General features: G+C 38.7%; 1 protein-coding gene across 3 annotated transcripts in view; it reads right to left on the bottom strand.

The window, feature by feature from the left end:
* PLCB4 (phospholipase C beta 4) overlaps window positions 1–20,045 on the bottom strand; it is a 393,600-nt gene that overhangs the window by 15,663 nt on the left and 357,892 nt on the right. For all 3 annotated transcript variants that reach the window (XM_011370137.1, XM_011370146.1, XM_011370152.1), the window contains 5 exons: window positions 17,704–17,753; window positions 17,500–17,565; window positions 9,485–9,600; window positions 8,135–8,210; window positions 6,155–6,330 (listed from right to left, as the gene is read on the bottom strand). In XM_011370137.1, coding sequence (XP_011368439.1) covers window positions 6,155–6,330; window positions 8,135–8,210; window positions 9,485–9,600; window positions 17,500–17,565; window positions 17,704–17,753 — 484 coding nt within the window. The remainder of the gene's footprint in view (window positions 1–6,154; window positions 6,331–8,134; window positions 8,211–9,484; window positions 9,601–17,499; window positions 17,566–17,703; window positions 17,754–20,045) is intronic.

Here is a 20,045-nt window from a genome sequence, read left to right as displayed (position 1 = left end):
TCTTTCTAATAGTTCATTATTGATGTATAAAAATGTAACCAATTTCTGAGTATTTATTTGGTATTCTGCTACTTTACTGAATTCATTTATCAGTTTTTTGGTAGAATCTTTAGGGTTCTCTATATGTAGTATCTTGTCATCTGTCAATAATGACAGTTTTACTTCTTTTGCAATTTGGATACCTTTTATTTATTTTTCTTGTTTGACTTCTGTCACTAGTACTTCCAATACTATTTTGAAAAAAAGTGGTGAAAGTGTACATCCTTGTCTTGTTCCTCATCTTAAAGAAAACACGTTTAGCTTTTCACCACTGCATATGTTAGTCATGAGTTTGTCTTGTATGGCCTTTATAGTGTTGAGGTATGTTCCTTCTATTCTTACTTTGCTGAAAGTTTTTATAATAAGTGGATGCTGGATTTTGTCAAATGTTTTTTTCTGCATCTATTGATATGATCATATGATTTTTATCCTTAATTTTGTTTATGTGGTGTATCACAGTAATTGATTTGTGGATATTAAACCCACTTTGCATTCCAGGAATAAATCTCACTTGATTGTGGTATATGACTTTTTAAATGTACAACTGAATTCGGTATGCTAATATTTTGTCGAGGATTTTTTCATCTACGTTCATCATGGATACTGGCCCATAATATTCTTTTTTTGTAATGTCATCTGGTTTTGGAATTAGGGCAATAATGATCTTGTAAAATGAGCTTGAGAGCCTTCTCCCCTCTTGAGTTTTCTGTAATAGTTTGAGAAGGATAAGTGTTAATTCTTATTTGAATGTCAGGTAAAATTTACCTGTGAGGCTATCTGGTCCAGAACTTTTGTTTATTGGGAGTTTTTTGATTACTGATTCAATTCCATTAGTAGTAATCGATCTGTTCAGATTTTCTGTTTTTCTTGACTCAATCTTGGAAGATTGCATGTTTCTATTCATTTCTTCCAGGTTATCCAATTTTTGGCATACAATTGTTCATAGTATTTTCTGATAACCCTTTGTATTCCTGTGGTGTCAGTTGTCATTTCTCTTTCATTTCTGATTTTATTTTTTAGGATCCTGTCTCTTTTTTTCTTGATGAGTCTGGTTAAAGATTTATCAACTTTTTGTTTACCTTTCAAGGAATCTGCTCTTGGTTTCATTGATCTTTTGTATTTTTTTTGAGACTTTATTTTATTTCTGCTCTGATCTTTTTCTATTTCCTTTTGGTGTGAGGTTAGATTGCTTATTTGAGATTTCTCTTATTTCTTGAGGTAGGCCTGTATTGCTAAGAAGTTCCCTTTTAAGACTGCTTTCACAGTGTCCCATAAATTTTGGGTCACTGTGTTTTCATTTTCACTTGTCTCGAGATATCTTTTGATTTCTTCCTCGATCTCATTGTTAACCTATTCAATGTATGATAGCATGTTATTTAGCCTCCATGTGTTTGTGTGTGTTTTTTTTTCTTGTAATCGATTTATAGTTTCTTATCATTGTGGTCAGAGAAGAGTCCTGATATGATTTCAATCTTCAATTTATTGGGACTTGTTTTGTGGCCTAACATGTGGTCTGTCTTGGAAAATGTTCTATGTGAACTTGAAAAGACTGTATATTCTTCTGCTTTTGGTTGAAATGCTCTAAAAATATCAATTAAATTCATCTGGTCTAAGGTGTCATTTAAGGCCTCTGTTTCCTTGTTGATTTTCTCTCTGGAAGATGTATCCATTGATGCCCATGGGGTGTTAAGTTCTCTACTACGACAGTGTTACTGCCATTCTCTTCCTTTATGTTTGTCAATATTTGATTTATATATTTAGGTGCTCCTATATTGAGTGCATATATGTTTACAAGGGGTATATCCTCTTGTTAGACTGATTCCTTTATCATTATGAAATGTCTTTCTTTGTCTCTTATTATAGGCTTTGCTTTAAAGTCTATTTTATCTTAAATAAGTATTGCTACATCAGCTCTTTTTTTCCATTTCCATTTGCATTAACTATCTTTTTCCATCCCTTTACTTTCAGTCTCCATGTGTCTTTCAGTCTGAAGTGGGTCTTTTATGGGCAGCATACATATGAGTCTTATTTTCTTCTCTATTCAGCTACCCTATGTCTTCTGATTGGAGCATTTGCTCTATTTACATTTAAAGTGATTACTGATAGGTACATAGTTATTGCCATTTTATTATTCATATTTATGTTCTTACCCCCACCCCCTTCTTATTAAAGAAGTCCCTTTAACATTTCTTGTAATACTGATTTGGTGGTGATGAACTCCTTTGGCTTTTTCTTGTCTGGAAGCTCTTTATCTGTTCTTCAATTTTAAATAATAGACTTGCTGGTAGAGTAGTCTTGGTTGTAGGTCCTTACTTTTCATCACTTTGAATATTTCAGGCCAGTCCCTACCAGCCTGCAAAGCTGTGTTGAGAAATCAGCTGGAAGTCTTATGAGAGCTCCTTTGTAGGTAACTAATTGTTTTTCCTTTGCTGCTTATAAGATTCTCTCATTGTCTTTAAACTTTGACATTTTAATTATGATGTGTCTTGGTGTGAGCCTCTTTGGGTTTATCTGGTTTGGGACTCTCTACTTCCCGAGGTTGTATGTCTATTTACTTCACCAGTTTAGGGAAGTCTTCAGTCATTATTTCTTCAAATAGGTTTTCAGTTCCTTGGTCTCTCTCTTCTTCTTCTGGTACCCCTATGATGCAAATGTTGGTATGCCTGATGTTGTCTCAGAGGTGTCTTAAATGATCCTTATTTTTTTTGGATTCTTTTTTTTATTGCTGCTCTGATTGAGTGTTTTCTGTTACCTTACCTTTTAAGTTGCTGATTCAATCCTCTGCTTCAGTTAATCTATTGTTGATTTTCGCTAATGCATTCTTCATTTCAGTTATTGCTGACTAGTTCTGTTTTATATTTTCTATCTCCATTTTTAAGTATTCTGTCTCTTCATCAAAGTTCTCACTGACATCACTGAGCATCCCGATAACCAGAGTTTTGAACTCTGCATCTAGTAGATTATTTGTCTCCATTTTGTTTAGTTCTTTTTCTGGAGCTTTGTCCTGTTCTTTCATTTGGGACATGTTTGTTTGTCTCCTCATTTTGGCTGCCTCCCTGTGTTTGTTTCTATGTACTGGGTAGGGCTGCTATTTCTCTCAGTCTTAAGCAGAGTAGCCTTATGTAGTAGGTGTCCTGTGGGGCCCTGTGGTGCATTCTCTTTGGTCACCTGAGCTGGGTGCTTCAGGTATGTCCCCTGTAGAGGTTGTGTGTGTCCTCCTGTTGTAGTTGAGCCTTGGTAGCTGTTTAAATGTCAGTGGTGGGATTGACTCTAAGATTGGCTGGCTGGAAGGATTGGCCTTGACAACAATATAAGAGCTGTTATGCAGGAGCTGATCCCATGAAGCAGGATTTACCCAGTGGGCTCTGGTGCCTGCTGAGACCATCCTTTGGATGTGCTGCTTCTGGTGCTAATTGGGTGGTACTCTGTTATGGTCTAAAGCTAGCCTCTGGGTTTGTTGGTTCTGGGGTCTCTTGGAAGGGGCTCCCTTGCAGGCCAAGTTCAGCTGCTGCCTGTGACTGGCCTGGGCCTATCTGGTAGAAGCTACAAAGTGATCCTAGGTTGGTTGCTGCCTGTGATAGACCTGAAGACACGTGGAAGAGACTACACTGTTAACCGAGGTTGGCTGCCACCAGACCTGGGGCAGCTCAGCAAAAGGCCCAGGGTACCCTGAGGCCTGCTGCCACCTGCTGGCTGTCCATAAGGCTCAGCTGCTGAAAGAGCCTCCAGTGCTGCATGACTTAGGTGAAGTGGTGTTTCAAGGAGTTGCCAGGGTGAGGTGAATGGTTATCACCAGGTTAATGCAGAGTCAAATTTGGCACCAGTGCTGAACCTAGGGCCACTTAGTAAAACACCCAAAGTACACCGAGGCCAGCCACCACTCACCTAAATCCCGTGGACTCCTGAGAGTTGTCCAAAAAAGACTGTAGCATGGGCTGGGGCTGGTTATCTGCCACTGAATGTGCCTCGTGCAGTGCACGGCCTGGGGCTGGCTGCCCATCGTCAAAAATGCCTCCGATGGTACATGAGTTGGGTAGGGCTGGGTCCCAGAGAGTCACCAGGGTGGATAAAGGGGATTTCACTATGCCAGTGCAGATTCAGATTTGACCACATGTGGGGAGGGCTCAACATATGAAAGATGGCAGTTGTCCATAGGATGCACGGGAGGAGGGCTCAACATAGGGACAATGGGGGCTGTCCCTCTAGGCCTCGTCCTGAAGCCATACAACTCAGTCTCTGTGTGTGTGTTTCTGGTGCCTTTCAAGTTGTCATCCTTTGGCTGGAGCCCAGGGTGAGTGCCTGGGAGTGGAGGAGTCTGTGCGTGGGCCCTTGAAGAGGAGGCGTGGGTTTCCATCAGCCTTCCGTCTCACTAGGATGGACAGAATCCTCACTGTTTTTCACAGCCAGATGTTGCGGGGCTCCTCTTCCCAGTACCGGCGCTCTGGGCTGGAGAGCCTGGTATGGGGCTGAAACTCCTCACTCCTCCAGTGAGACCTCTGCAGCCAAGATAGCTCTCCTGATTTTTAACTGTCACATGTGGGTGTGGGAACACTTAGTGTCTCTGCCCTTCCTACCAGTTACCATATGGCATTTTTTATATCATTAGCTATAGGGCTTCTGTTTAGCTAGTCTTCAGATGGTTCTCCAGGTTGACTGTTCTATAATTGAATTGTAATATTAATGTGGTCATGGGAGGAGGCAAGCACAGTGTTTACCTACCCTACCATCTTGACTGGACCAAGCAAAAAAGGACAAATTCTAATCCCATAAAACAAAATAGAATACAGTTGACCCTTGAACAACGTGGGGGTTAAGGGTACTGACCCCCTGAATAGTTGAAAATCTGTGTATAACTTTTGACTCCCCCAAAACTTAACAGTATGTAATATGTATTACATACTGTATTCTTCTAAAACTTAATAGCCTACTTTGACCGGAAGTCTTGCTCATAACATAAACAGTTGATTAACACATATTTTGCATGCTATATGTATTACATACTGTATTCTTCCAATAAAGTAGGCTAGACAAAAGAAAATGTTATTAAGAAAATCATAGGGAAGAGAAAATACATTTACAGTAGTATATGTATTTACTGGAAAAAACCTCACATATAAGTGGACACATGTGGCTCAAACCTATATTATTTAAGGGTCAGTTGAACTTTAAAATGGATGGGGTATAGAACATTAACCTACAGGAAACGTAGCATGATATACCTTATTTAGTTGTCTCCAGTGAGAATTGGAAATTATGGCAAAACTATTTCATGCTCTTATGGCGGTATCTATCACTCCAAAATAAGGCTGGAAATTTGAGAATGTAACCAGATAATTTGTGTGGTTAGCATTTTAAAAGTTTTTGTTAGATTTATTTGTATAATGCTTCTATTTTCTACTCTTGTGTGTGTGTATCAATAGACTCTAACTGTGGCATATAGAAGCAAGCAAGCTGCAACAAAGCTGTAATAAAAAGATGTAATTGACAGAAATGCTCTTCTGCCCGGAGAAAAGTCCAGCTCATTATTTCCAGTATTTTAAATGCAATATTCAATTTGATGAAGTGGGTAGAGACCAAAATAAACTGATCCTTCTTTGCTGTTTATTGATCAGGCCTGTCTTTCTAAAACTCACAGAAGTCTCAATAATGCAAAGAAGGATCTCTACTTTTATCCATGGAGTGATCAGAACCAATCACTCTAGGAACTTCACTGGTTGCTTTTTATCTCCTTCTCTGTATTCTTTTCCTAAGAGACTCCAGATCATTTTTCAAGGGCCAGTTGTAGGCCTACCATTCTGTGAAACCTCAGTGACCATGACGTAAGTGGCAGAGCTCCTTTGGAATGGTTAACCTTTGTCCTGACACTTTTCTATATATATCATAGGTTACTTGTAATATGACCTAATTTATCATGTGAGTGTTCATATCTTGAAAGTTCTTTGATGGCAGGGGCCATTTCTTATAGTTCACCTTGCTCACTTCAATTGTATGATATTATATACATAAAAGCTCAATGTTATATAAGTTGATGTTACTTACTACCTTGGCTCACACACATGTGCAAAATTAGTGTTTCAAAAAAATAAGTATTTCATTTTGGAGATGGCTCTCCTACCTGTCGTGGGACAATTTCAGCTGCTGGGTTTGCTGCTCGTGGGCGTTGATCAGGAGCTTTTTCAGCAGCTCACACTGCTGGCTGAGGTGCAGGTCTCGGATTTCTTGCTCCTCAGCACTGTGGGTGTTGATCATTTCTGACCATTCCTTTGTGTGCTGTGCCACAATCTCTTTGACCTATGTAGGAAAAAGGGAATGATGCCACCTATAATTCTCATATTTCAGGCATGAATTGAAACACAATATTATTCATGTATTTTAGACCCCCCCCACCAATTTACTTGGTGAATCAGTGGATATTTATGACTTGCAAAAAAATATTTACTAATCAATGGGATTGGGGAGTCATAACTTATTAAAATAAACCAATCACTTTGGCTCTAAATCACTTTGGCTCCAAGAGCTGTTATTTCACTGCCTAACTTGTCCACACTCCAGGTGGGGATTTGGGCTCCTTTATTGATTTCATCAGAATTTTCTTCATCACTTCATGCTTTTTCAGATTCACTTCCACTAGGCCACAGGTATGAATAGAGAAGTGGGTTCTCTCATTCCTGGATCAACCCTAATAGGCACTGGGGTAAAATGTCTTCCCTTCCCTGTATCCATGCTCTTTGCAGTTTGGTTTTGCAACTCCTCTCCTCAAGAGCTATCGTCTATTTCTCTACCTCCTTGAATTTGGCTGATTTAGTGATTTGCTTTAGCCATGAGACAGTAGCAAACATGATGCAAGCAGAGGCTTGGAAAGTGTTTGTTCTTTTGCTATATCTGGAACCCTGAGGCTACCCTGTGTCCAAGCCTGGACTAGCCTGCTGGAGGATGAGAGGTCATATAGAAAAAAGCAACCAGCAGCCAGCTAACCAGCGGATATCTCAGGCTACTGAGTGAGACTATCAATCCAACTCACTGTAGACACCTGAGTGAGTCTAGCCAAAATTAATAGAAGAAACATCTAGTTGAATACAGCTCAAATTTATGACCCACTGAATTATGAGCTAACAAATGGTAATCATCTTAAGCCATTACATTTTGTCATGGCTTATTATGCTGCAAATGTTACCTGATATAGTACCCAAGGTTTCCTATTTATGCAAAGCATCTAAAAATGATGACATGTTTCACAGGCGTTAATTCTCAAACATTCTAGTTAAGAAGAGAGAAAGAGAAAATGGGGAACAACTCTCAAAGACACATGGCTTACTGCTTCTATAGACTTCAAGGCAAAATGGACACAAAATACAGAACGCCAAGGAAAACTTCAGCTTGACTTGGGTGGCTGGTCCATGTATTCAGCAGAGTTACTGGACTGGATGACAGAACTACATGTAGACATATGGAGGCTGGTTGGTTTGACCAAGAGCTATAGTTGGGTGATGTCTTAGGGTTGTTTTTTTTTTTTTTTTTTAACTATTACTGCTGAAAGAATTATTTATGTTCTTGACTGGAACTAAGCAACCACTTCTCCAAATGTCCACAAACTTAATTAAGGTCTCCCAAACTCGTATGTTCTTGTGTCTTTGAGGAAATACAAGTAATTAGGCACTCCTCTTAGAATATCAACTCCTGACTTTTTCTCATCACAAACTTCTGCAGCAAAGTTAGGATGGAGTATCAGAGTTACTCGACCCTTTAGTTGGGTGGTTTTCTGTCACGTTTAGTGTTACTTCTACAGGGAAGCATTTGTATTTTATACAGTTTTCTTTTTAGTGTATTCATTTATTGTTTCCCTTGATGTCTCTGAGGCAGACAATAAACACATTATTAGCATATTTCTACATTATTGGTATCATATTTCTATAGACAAAGGAAAAAATGTTCCATGAAATGGCTCTTCTCACAGCCAGTGAGTCTGGGGCCTGGACCCCTCTGCTTCTCAGACTAACTCCAGGCTAATATTATTTCCGATTTATACTACGTACCAGTTTGAAAAAATTGCAAGGTATCTTCTGCAAAGCTGCTGTAAAAATAGTCATTTTCTTACCTTAGATTTGTGATCTGATGTCAGTGTCTGAATTTTAATTTCTGTTTCTTTTTTCATTTCAAGGCAATTACTTCCCCTGAAAATGAAAAATCGCAAATATGTGCCAGATGTTAGATATCTTCTCATTCCCGTGGGCCTTTGCTACAAAGCTTTCTGATAAAAACAATTTGTTCATCAGACATAGGATGCCGTGGCTCATTGGACAACATCAGTTTTCCTAGTAATAGATGCATACCTTACAAAATTCTGTATCATGATTACTCAATTCAACTACTACACAAAGAGACTTCAGACCTAACAATTATTTCATTGTTGAGGGTCTGTTGTCAGAGTTTCCATTTTGGTTTCTGTTTTTCTTCAAGCTATTTTTCATTTATTTAATAAAATATTATTTGAGATAAAATCTGGAAATTAGGTCCTCAGCCTTGAAGTGAATTTTTAATTCTTCCATTTTGGTTGTAACGCCAGATTTTTGTCTTTGACACATGCCAGTAAGGGAGAAAATAGCATTTCTTGGCATAGAAGGGTAATTTGTGCTTCTTATTCTATTGTGAGTAGGAAGTATATACTAGGAAATTGCCCAGAAACTATTACTGCTTATTTCAGTGATTATTTTTCCTTTTAGAATATCCATATCATTGCTGAAACCAGAACGGGTTCTGAATTTCTATCTTTAACACATATGCACTGATTTTTATGGACTAAGTCAGAATGCTTCATTGTATTATTCATTGAGAGTTTCTCTGAAAGCAGCATTATTCTAAAATATGCTACGTCTCTCATCAAATCTATTAGTTATCAATGGCTGGCAATGAGCATGTTTCCCCTCTTGTCTGTTATTCAATGAGCTTGCAGCATTATAGAAACATTCTCCTGACTTAATTCTAGACAAAATCTTTCACAGTAAATGCAATGATAGGTTTTATTCAATAGTTTTATTTGTTGGCATAAGCTAAGAATTCTTAAAATATTAAAAATCAAGATTGCATTGTTTTTCTCGAGTGCATCAATCTTGTTTATTTTCTAGTTATGCAAAATGATTCCTATAATTTTGAATTTTCCCAACTTTAGCTTGCCTTTCCATCTTCCCCCATTCACCTTGAAGATAACTGAGTGGAAAATACATGAGAGACAGTTATTCTGTCATTAACAAACAGCTGTAGAACTTGAATAAAACTCTTTTCTACTTCAGTTGAATGAGTTTCTTATGTTCCAGGAATAACTTTTAATGACAAAACAGAGTCAAGACTAAGTTCTTCCTTGGCCTAAAATCTTCCAGGCAGCTGAACTGTGGGAAAAGACAAAACATAAAAAGGCAAAAAGCCCCCGGAAGGAAATAAACAGCATTACCCCTTCTTCTTCATTGCCTTCTCTAGGGTTTTCTCATGAGTCGACTTCTCTTTGTCATATTGTGCCACAATTTTGTCAACTTGTGTGCAATGTAACTTCTGCATGGTACTGTGCTCCTGAACAAGAAGAATTTGCAGTTATGAGCTGCACACTTAACGTGGGTGATAAACTATACCCTACGTGAGGCTGGCATAATTGTCACCAGTTATCCCGGAGTGTTGGTTTAGAAATCAAGGAGTGACTGAGTCTGAGAACTAGAAGGACTCCCAAGCTCCCACCCAACATAAGTCTCTTGTTTCCCCAAGATGGAAGTCTTCAGCATCAGCCTAATGAACACACCCACCTCAAATGACAGCCCTGCCCACCACCGGGCAGCACAAATCATCCCAAAGTCCTTTCTTCTGCACATATAAAACTCCAGAGAATTTCCACCCATTCATCTTTGTTCTGTCCGAGACACTTAGTCTACTGTTCCTTGCATACATTGGTCCTCAAATACCCAAGTTCAGCTGCCACATTTCCTTTTTTTTTTTATAAAAATGATTAATTATTAAGGTACAGTTGACATACAATATTATATTAATTTCAGATATACAACAATTATTTGACATTTATATACCTTATGATGTGATCACCACCATAAGTCTAGTAACCATCTTTTACCATACAAAGTTATTATGATATTATTGACTATTTTGGCTGCCACACTTCTCCTCTTTCATATGCTAAACATAACTATTCGTCATGTGACATGGCTTCTAAACACCTGGCATATTTTGGAGCATTTTGAATGTCATCATTACACAATGAGAATTGCCAATGTGATTGCCACCATTGGCTGATTTCAAATCCCTGTCACTTGGTATTTTCACTGGCTTCCTTATCTAGATGCATTCATGATGATGACAGAGTGTTCAGGAGCTCTGGTCTTCAGACTTATAGAGATCTCGACTATTTCCCATCTGCTTCAATCACTGAAATCGGGGCTGCAATGCTTTGAAAATAAATATTTCTCCTATAAAAATTTATTCCTCCTGGTAATATGTCCACAGCCAGCAACTTATCTGAATTCAGATTTCCTTAGCTGCTCAGCTCCCTAAACATCAAGTAAATCAGTTGGTATTGAAAAACTATCTCTGTGTTTCTCTCTGCTCAAAACTCTATCCCTGTGTGGTAGGTAGTGATTACTGAAGTGTTCTGGAATAATCTGGTTCTCAGACCCCCTTTCTCCTTTAACAAAGGATTGAATTACTGATAATCATGTGACAAAGGTCAAGCCTCACGTGTAAAACAAAAGAGCCAGAAAATAATCTCTAAGCCCATTTTAACTCAAAAAAAAAAAAAAGAAAAAAGAAAAAAAAATCACTGATTTCATTCTTTTGGCCCTTAATTAAATTATGAGACACTGTACATGAGATATACATTTTTCACTCATTTAGGTCAAGAGCACTAAAATTAAACATGTTGATCAATTTTTTTTTAGATTTATAGTTTTATGATAGTAACAAATAGTTGTTTAAAGGTCAATCTTAATTGAGCCATTTTGGGGGAATAAATGTATAACTTTGAATAAAATTTGTATTTTTTTTATAGAAGTTAAGAGTAAATTCAACTTCCTTTGGGAAAACTGCTGCAAATCATTCTTGTGACTGATGTGATTATGAGTGTGAATTATCGCACCACGGATGACGCTGAAAAATCTGAGTAACTCAGGTTTGCTCAGAGGTAACTCTGAGATTACCACTAACCTGCCTTTGTGGGTGGCAGACTTGTAGGTCTGTTATCAAGGTCTTGCCATGAATTACAACTGATGAATTTAACAGCAGTCTTGGTGTTATCGGCTAAGCTGCCTCCATGGCAAAGAGCAAATTTTCCATTAGCAGCTTTACTGGAGTGCCAAATTTTAGTCAGTTTCTCAGTCATTTCCTCATTTCCTTTGGCTTCTCTAATAGTGATGTTGCAAACTGGTGGCCCAAGGGATGTACAGCCAGTCTACAGATGTAGTTATTGTTGGTGTTTTTTTTGTTTGTTTGTTTTGTTTATTTTTACCTACATGGTGTTTCAAGAAAAGATTGAATTATGGGCCAGTACTGAAAGATTAGAAAATTCGTAACAGATTTCAGATCTTATTATTCTCCTTCCAAGAATGACGCTGGCCCATAGACGCTGGAAGCACTAATGGTGGTAACTGGGTCTGGCTTGGCTTTTGGACAGGAACAAGTGCTTCCTGTTTTCTACCTCTGACCAACTCTCTTCATTTACTTCTTGCTTAGTCCTTACAGGCATCTGAGTTACAGTTCTTCTTCTAATGTGCTGCTCAGGATATTTATCCAATTTTGGGTTTACGATTTTTTGCTCTAAGGGTCTGACCACATCAGGCAATTAAAAAGCATGCCTATCTTTTAATGGAAGTAACCTAATACTGGATTCCAATGAGCGATGTGCTAGAGTGAGCTCACTGTTACTTAGTTCTGCTTTTTCTGTGTCTCATCTAATGAATACTTGACAACCATTTCCCTAGTTTCCACTTCAAACTGAAGAGGTGGTTCTAGCAAGTGGGAGACAATTAGAAGTCTGACTGCCAACTGCCTTCACAGGGTCAAAAGCAATTGACCATTGCATTTTCTAAAAATGGAATGTTAGCTAGCATCCTAATCTCATTTGGGGCTCAAATAGTCATTACCCCATCTTTTCTCCTCACTATCCTAATAGCAGATCACACAGCTATCTCTATGGCTTTTGCAGATGGCAGATCCTCATATTCACACCACTATTCCTTCTCTGTCCTGGAGCTAATCTTCAGGTTTGGAAATAAGATCTCTCTTGGACCATACATTTATTTCTTAACCAATGGGATTTAGTTCTTGGATTCTCTGCTTCTCTTTTGGTCTGAAAAGTGGCATTATTTACCAAGGCTGATATGTAAGAGCTGAGAGTACTCTACAACAGTGGCCCCCAACCTTTTTGGCACCAGGGACCGGTGCTCCTATGAGAACCTAATGCCTGATGATCTGAGGTGGAGCTGAGGCAGTGATGCTAGCACTGGGGAGGGGCTGCAAATACAGATGAAGCTTTGCTTGCTCACCATCTGCTCACCTCCTGCTGTGTGGCCTGGTTCCTAACAGGCCATGGGCCAGTACTGGTCCAAGGCCCAAGAGTTGAGGACCCCTGCCCTATAGTCACTGAATATCTACTAAGTATTGGTGTCTGCTCTTAGCTACCAAGTGCCAAGGTTGAGCCATGGACGCTGTGATTGAGAGGGTTCAACCTAGGCCACCTTCCCTCTCCGGCAGGTTACTTTATACCTCAAGGTTTTAGGACGGCAAATTTTAGCTCCATCTTAGGTGCCTTTAAAACTATGATGAAAAGTTTGTAGATAACTGTTTCATAGAAAGGCTGGGGAATTTATTTCCTCAATTACTTGACAACAGGGCAAAATCTGTTTTTGAAAGAGGCCTGATCTGCATCTTGCAAGCAATTAGTGGAGTTTCCACTAAGGGCTGAGCGACAGTAAAGATAAATAATACTTCTCTAAAGAATCAGTTCTTAGTGTGCATAGGAGTGAAGCTTATTTAAAATGTTTTCCTAGACCTCTCCTTGGAGATTATATAATTAGGTCTCTGATGGGCATAAGAATATGCATTTTTATGAAGCCTCGAGCTCTTATTTCAAGGATCATATGTTGAAAAGCCAGTCCCAAAGGAAGTCAAGATATCTGTGCCCTAATAGACCTGTGATTGCTTTTAAAAACCTTTTACTAAGACTATCAAAACGATGGGTGGAAAGAAAAAACTAATGTGGGAAAACTCATAGGCAAACAAGTACAGTGTTTAAGAGATTGAGTTCTAAAGTCAGAGAGAATTTTGATTCAAATCCCAGTTCCAACATTTAGAAACTAGGTGATCTGGTCAAGCTGTGTTTCTTTAAAATGTAAATTATCTCATCCTGTAAATGGTTGGTAGACTGTTTGCAAAAAGGGCCACAATTATTCCCTGCTCTGTACCCACCCCACTTTGCAATGTGACTTTGTGGCTCATCCTGTCAAGAGATCGAGTCCTTGTCCCTTGAGTTTGGCCCAGCCTTATGACCTGCTTTAACCAAGAAAATGAGGTGGAGGTCTTGGTGTGCCATTTCTGAGCTGAGGCCTCAAGAAACCTCGTATGCCTCTGCTTGGTCTCTTGGGACCCCTACCATGTGAACAAGACTGGACTAGCCTGCTGGAAGATGAGTGACCACATAAAACAGCGAGGAAGTGGCTCAGCAGAGGCCTTCCTAAGTCAGCCAGCTCTCGCACTGCAGATCTGCCCACCACTAAACAAGCTGGCAGTGACAGTGATAGCAGATACATCAGTGAACCCAGATGACACCAGAAGAATCATCCAGCTGAACCCAGCCCAAACTGCTGATCCACAAAATTGTGAGCATTTTAAATAAATGGTAGTTGTTTTAAGTCGATACATTTGGGGACAGTTTGTTACCCAGTAAAAACTAACTGATACAAGTTAATACAATTATAGTATTCCTTTATATAATTGTTACAAGAATACTTAAAAACAAGTGCTTAAGTAAATTTCAATACAGATTAGCTAGTTTTACCATTTCAAAAGTATTGGCAGACAGAAAAACTAGCGTCAGGATAAACAAAATCAAATGGAGAGCAGCACTAACTATGTCCACTGTTAATAGGTTTGCCACATCCTTCCACCTCCCTCACCAGTTTGTCTTTGTTCAGTTTTAAAGACAAGCATGTTAGTCGAGTAGGCCTCAGAATACATTAGGCAAGTAAATGTTCTTATATATCCTTCATCTTATAAGTTGATTGAGATGAAATAGTGGAAAATACCACAGAAATACTATAGACTAAAAAATTACAGAAAGTTTATAGACAGGAAGGTCTAATTATTGGATAATAATTATTTGCAAAGCCCTCGGACAGTTAAAATAGATGAAAAACACTTTAGTTATAACCAGCATTAACTAGTCATATTATTCTGGGCAAAGGGACTCACCTCTCTGAATTTCACTTTATTCATGTCTAAAATTCGAATAGTATTAATTAAGTTTCAAGGATAATGTGAGGATTTGAGAATATATGTAAAATGTGTAACACAAAAGTGACATTAAATAGATGTTAGCCTTGTTGGTAGTAATTTTATATAAAAAGATATAGAATTCAGAGTCCATAAATTATGCTGCCAAAGCAAGCTGAATAAAAGTGGGCTCCCTGTGTGTTTAATGTGGGGGAAGGAATTCCTTCAGAAACTTATAATCACACATTGTAACTTGAACTTCTGCAGTACAGGAGAATATGAAAAACAAGTCATGAAATGGATCCCCCTGTTCAGAAATGCTTCTGAAAAGCAAGTCAAAGTCTGCATATTTTACTATGGCAATTTAGCTGTTGCTTGACCTAAGGAATTTTGAAGCCTTCCTCCAAAAAATGCACACTAGACTGTTAATAAGTCCACACGAATTTAGGTAGGATTTAGGGAGACTTAAAATCTTCTTTTAGGTTTTGCTTCTATTATAATGTGGGACCCCCAGAAACTCAAGGTTGTGTTCTGCAAAGGAAGGCATCTTGGATTCTTTCAGGCATCTGGGACTTGCTGGTCGTTAAATAAAATGAGTATTTCGTTGACAACAAGCATGATGAAAATGGGAGGAATGAAGTACAATGATGTCTGAGGTAGGAAGATCTACTAAAGCTACCTCTAAATTGTCTTACAGGAAAAAACTTTTTGTCTGCTATGAACTGAATGTTTGTGTCCGCCCAAATTTTTACGTTGAAGCCCTAATCCTTAACGTGATGGAATTTGGAGATGGAAGGTGATTAGGTCATAAGAGTAAAGCCCTCATGAATGGGATTAAGTTCTCTGCAAACCAGGAAGGGGTCTCTCAGCAGACAGTGAATCAGATTCATGCTACACCTTGATCTTGGACTTCTAGTCTCCAGAACTACGTGAAATTAATGTCTGTTGTTTAAGCCACCTGGTCTATGGCAATTTGTTATAGCGGCTGAAGCTAGGTCACCATTTCTGCCATTTTTCTGACTAAGCAGATAGTTCTGTTAACTGACCTGCGTCAGTTTGACTCAAAGGTTTAGACAAGGGAATCAGCAGAAAACTCTGCTCAGTATTATGTAGGTCAAGTTCTGAAGAATTGAGGAGCATCTTTCCTCAGTAGCTAAGTAACTAATATATTGACATTGTCCAAACTAGATGGAGATTTTCATAACAGTCCATGTACTGCCACTGCATTTCATGCAACAAGGGGAACTTGTTTACTCTTTGAAGCATCTAATATTCTACACAGAATAATGCAGTTCTAGACTCAGATGATCTGGATTCAAATACCGGCTCTGCTGCTAACTCTGGCCATTAGTTCAATTGCATAACTTCCCTAATCCTTAATTTCCTTACATGCAAAACGTAAACAAATAGAATTTACTTTATAGGGTAGAGTATTAAATGAGATAATAAATATAAAGTGCTGAGCAGAGCATCTAGAAAGTACTAAACATATAAATGTTCTAGCTCTCATTATTGTTATTGTTATCAGGCACAGTATATTTCTTGGTCATGCCTCAAGGAAATATTAAATGAGAAAGAGGCTGAGAACTTTTAAGTGTCCAAGTAGTCCAAAGGCCATTGAAATGTCTGCCTCAATGACAGAGATCATTCAAAAAATCCATTGAATAAAACCCTTGCTATGTGGGTACCAACTCCATTCCTGATAATTGAAGTCATTTAGGTTGCATTCTCCACCTTTTCTCTCTTTTTCTTTTTCCTTTCTATATTCTAAGCTGACCGATGACCAACAAAAATGAAATCATTACTTTAAGTAGCTCAGTTTCCAATAGTCCCATACTTATAAAAATCTGTAGCAAGTTTCCCCTATAGGCAATGAAAGGAATTCCACTGAATGCAATTATTCATGAAATTTAAGAGCAAAGAATCTTTGACGTGACCTGAGTATCAGAAAATCCATTAAGTCATCAGTTCAATAATACGAGGAATATTACAAGGCCAACATTAGGCCAAATTTCTCAAAGCAATGTGCACTGATAAAGAAATGACAGAATTCCAGGCCATGCTCTTTGTATCTTAATCTCTGGAGTGACTCTGAGGTCCACCACTCAAGACCAGCTCTGCAGGACATGCTTTGTTTTGAGGCTTGGGTCAGAATATAAAGAAGTAGGAACACAAGATTAGTTTAAAAGAACATTAAGAAATTAAGTTTCTCGTGCTCTCACTGCCCTTAGTGGAAGGAAAGAGGCATTCTGTTTTCTGCCTCCCTCGGTGAGCAGAGACAGACAGCAGGAAAGTGTCTGAGTGCTGTGAAGTTTTTCAACCACCTTAGAATTCCTAAGGCCACCTTCTGCTGCTCTCTTCAATTTGCAACTAGCTCTTATAATTTCTCCCAAACACTGTCAAAAGACCTCTTCCTATGAGTAAAAAAACAAAACAAAAACAAAAAACAAAACTATTTCAGAAAGAGGCCATGGAGCAGAGTTTATATAATGGGGGAAAGGTGTAGGGGTCCTGGGTGAAAGGTTTAGAGCTTGTCAGCATCTCCTTCCATGCACTGTGTGTGGCAAACTATTTGCCCGTCACCCAGACAATTTCGGTACCTAGAGGCTAAGATTGTGAGCTTGTCTTCAGTGGTAAGGCTATGGGCCCACTTGTTTAGATAAAGTCATATTATTAAACAATTTTTAAATGAGTGAAGCTTTGTTATGCTTTTGAAATAACTATTAGATATGCAGATTACAAACCAGTGACAACCAATCCTAAAGGGATTCTGAGTTTCAACTTTATATCTAACCAGTTAAAATGCAGGTACCACTGTACAGTCAGCTGGTAGCAGTTTCTAAGTGTTTTTGGCTGTGAAGAATTCATCAGTCCATAACACAAAATAGTGGCTTTAGGTTTTCATCAGAGAGCTAAAAGAAAAAAACAAACAGGCAAACAAAACTACACTCAAATTATGCACATACACACGCAAAAACACTATACCTTTGCATGCTTCTTCTTTAAAGAATTTAGCTCCTTCTGTTGTTTCTTTAAATGCTTCAAGTAAGCCTATGGAAGAAATGAAGAGAATCCAAAATATGTTTTTTTTGTAGCCACAATCATTAGACTTCGTGAAAAACAAAAATATATTGGTTTCACCGATACGCATAATAAAAGAGTGCCTGGAAAATGACCAAGCAATCTTACCTTCATTTGCTTTAAATCTTCTATCCTCACTTGAGGGATAAGTTCGATACCTTTAAAAAATGATTAGATATTGTGTATATTAAAAGTTAGAAAGAATATCTGAAAATAGAACATTAAGTTTTGAAATCTCATCTCAAAACACTGAAGCAAGCTTTCCATGTACTGTTATGATATAAACATTTTAATTTCTTATTACAAAACAGTTAACTTGACACTTAACTGAAATGCTTATTTTCATTGGTTGTATTTTCTACAAGCAGAGCCTGAGATAGAGATTCATGTGCACATAATTTATCGATGGGAAGCTCTTAGGAGAAACCCCTAAGTAGGTGAGAGAAGAAGGATACGACAGAAGCAGCAGCTAGGGTGTATTTCCAGCTGAAATGCAGCCTCAGTCCGATCCTACAAGGAGCTTCTTCAGCATAAACGCCCTCCAGAATTGTTCTATCTGAGGTAAGGACACTGGAATTTTGCAACTCCATATTATTCAGCTGAGGCCTTTAGAGGTTTTACAAAACCTTCCAGGCACTTCCAGGCAGGAGAACCTGTATAGCTGGAGAGCAATTCTCTGTAGAAGGGGGTGCAGCTGTGATATGCAATCAGCCAAGACTCCTAGCAGCTGGAGGATGGGTATGGTCCCCATAAAAGAAATCCAAGTGCAACAGCATCTATTACAGCCACTTTTATCTTTGCTTTTCAAGGTATATCACATCCGCCAATTAACTTCCAACTCTATTCCCAACTTCATCACCATCATCAAAGAACAAAACCTTTTTTTTTCATCTTCTTTCTTTTACCGAATTTTAGCACATAACTAAAATGCTATCGAGCACAGCAATGCCTTTAATATACAGGAAATAATGAAATCAATACATTGCATACCAGGATGCTGGTTCAAGGACCTGGAGTAATATACTATGTCATCCTGCTATGTGAGTAGTGGTAGGCCAGGTGTTGTCATGGCAACCATAGTTGTATAAGAATCCCAAAACGTGTTCTGTTTGGCTACCGATTTTTATCTTATGCAAACAAAATGAATGTGTACTCTGTACTATAATTGATTTTCATTAGAATTCCAAAGGCTAGGTGCGAGATATTCAGGAAAGACAGGCATCAAGTTCTAGGTTCCTGAGCACCTGAAATGTGGCTAATGCAACTGAGAACCTGAAGTTTTTATTCTTAAGTTTAAATAGCCACATGTGGCTAGTGGCTACTACATTAGATAGTGCAGGTATCCAGGCTTTCCCAAATTTTGACTAATTGAAGTTTTACTATATAAAGTTTTTGTTCTTATCAACAAAACTCATTGAAAATAACTTGTTTTTTCTCAAAGCATACTCCAAAGAACAATTAAGTTAAGTTTTCTTAATTTCTTATTCTTAAAATTAAAGAGGAAAATCAAGCAGCACTGGTGTAATTATTGCTGTTTGGTGCATGTCTAAGAAAAACCATTTAGAACTCTGGGATTCCTCACTTTCATAGATGTTTGCAGCAAATGCTGCCAGGCTTCCCCCATACACCTTGCCCTTTCCACATCAGCTCACTCTAGCTGACTTCCAGTCGCCAGAACCTGTACTTCCTTACCTGAGGACTTTGTCTTCCAAAACATGCATTGCCACCCTTTGGCCCATCTAGAATCATAGGGGAATTTATCTCTCCCATGGAATTCTCAACAAAAGGCTGACTGAAGTCAGGGTAAACATTCCCCATCTCCTGCACCCCTTCAGATGGATGGCTTTGGGGTGTGTGCCCGATACCAGTCCCCAGAGTTTCCCCACGGCCATTGAGCTCCAGGTGCTTCAGCGTTAACAGGCTTGAAAACACTGATTATTTGGTATCTTCTCTTCTTGTAGCACTTTCCCATGCCCCTACCTGTGCCCACTCTATCACCCCTAACCCCAATAAACTACTTGTACTTGCAACTTTGTCTCTGGGTCTGCTTCAGGGTGACCCAAATTAATATACCTCTCTAGAGAGAAAATGAAAGCTTGCCTTCTCAAATGACATCTCTTCCCATAAAAGCCACTGGAGTAGAATTTATTTCCTAACTCGTCCCTTTGCCCAGCCCCCTGATTCACAGAGAAGAGTGGAAAGAACACCTATAAACCTCCCTCTTGCCCTTCTACACCATTCTACTAGAAGCCACCAGACAAAAGAACAGGCCCTTCACTTAGACCAGGTTCTGCTGAGCCTGCTACCTCCACAAGGTTGTACATTCACCTGCTCCATGAACTTCAGCATCTGGCTCATAGTTTTCTTATGCAGGCATTCTCAATCCTCCAACAGAGTGATTAAATACCCATGAGAAGAATCCGTTTCACTACTTTCCTTTTCATTTCTAT

Source organism: Pteropus vampyrus, unplaced genomic scaffold (genome assembly GCF_000151845.1).
Source record: "Pteropus vampyrus isolate Shadow unplaced genomic scaffold, Pvam_2.0 Scaffold7, whole genome shotgun sequence".
Classification (NCBI taxonomy): Eukaryota; Metazoa; Chordata; class Mammalia; order Chiroptera; family Pteropodidae; genus Pteropus; species Pteropus vampyrus.
This window is presented reverse-complemented; position numbering and strand designations above follow the sequence as displayed.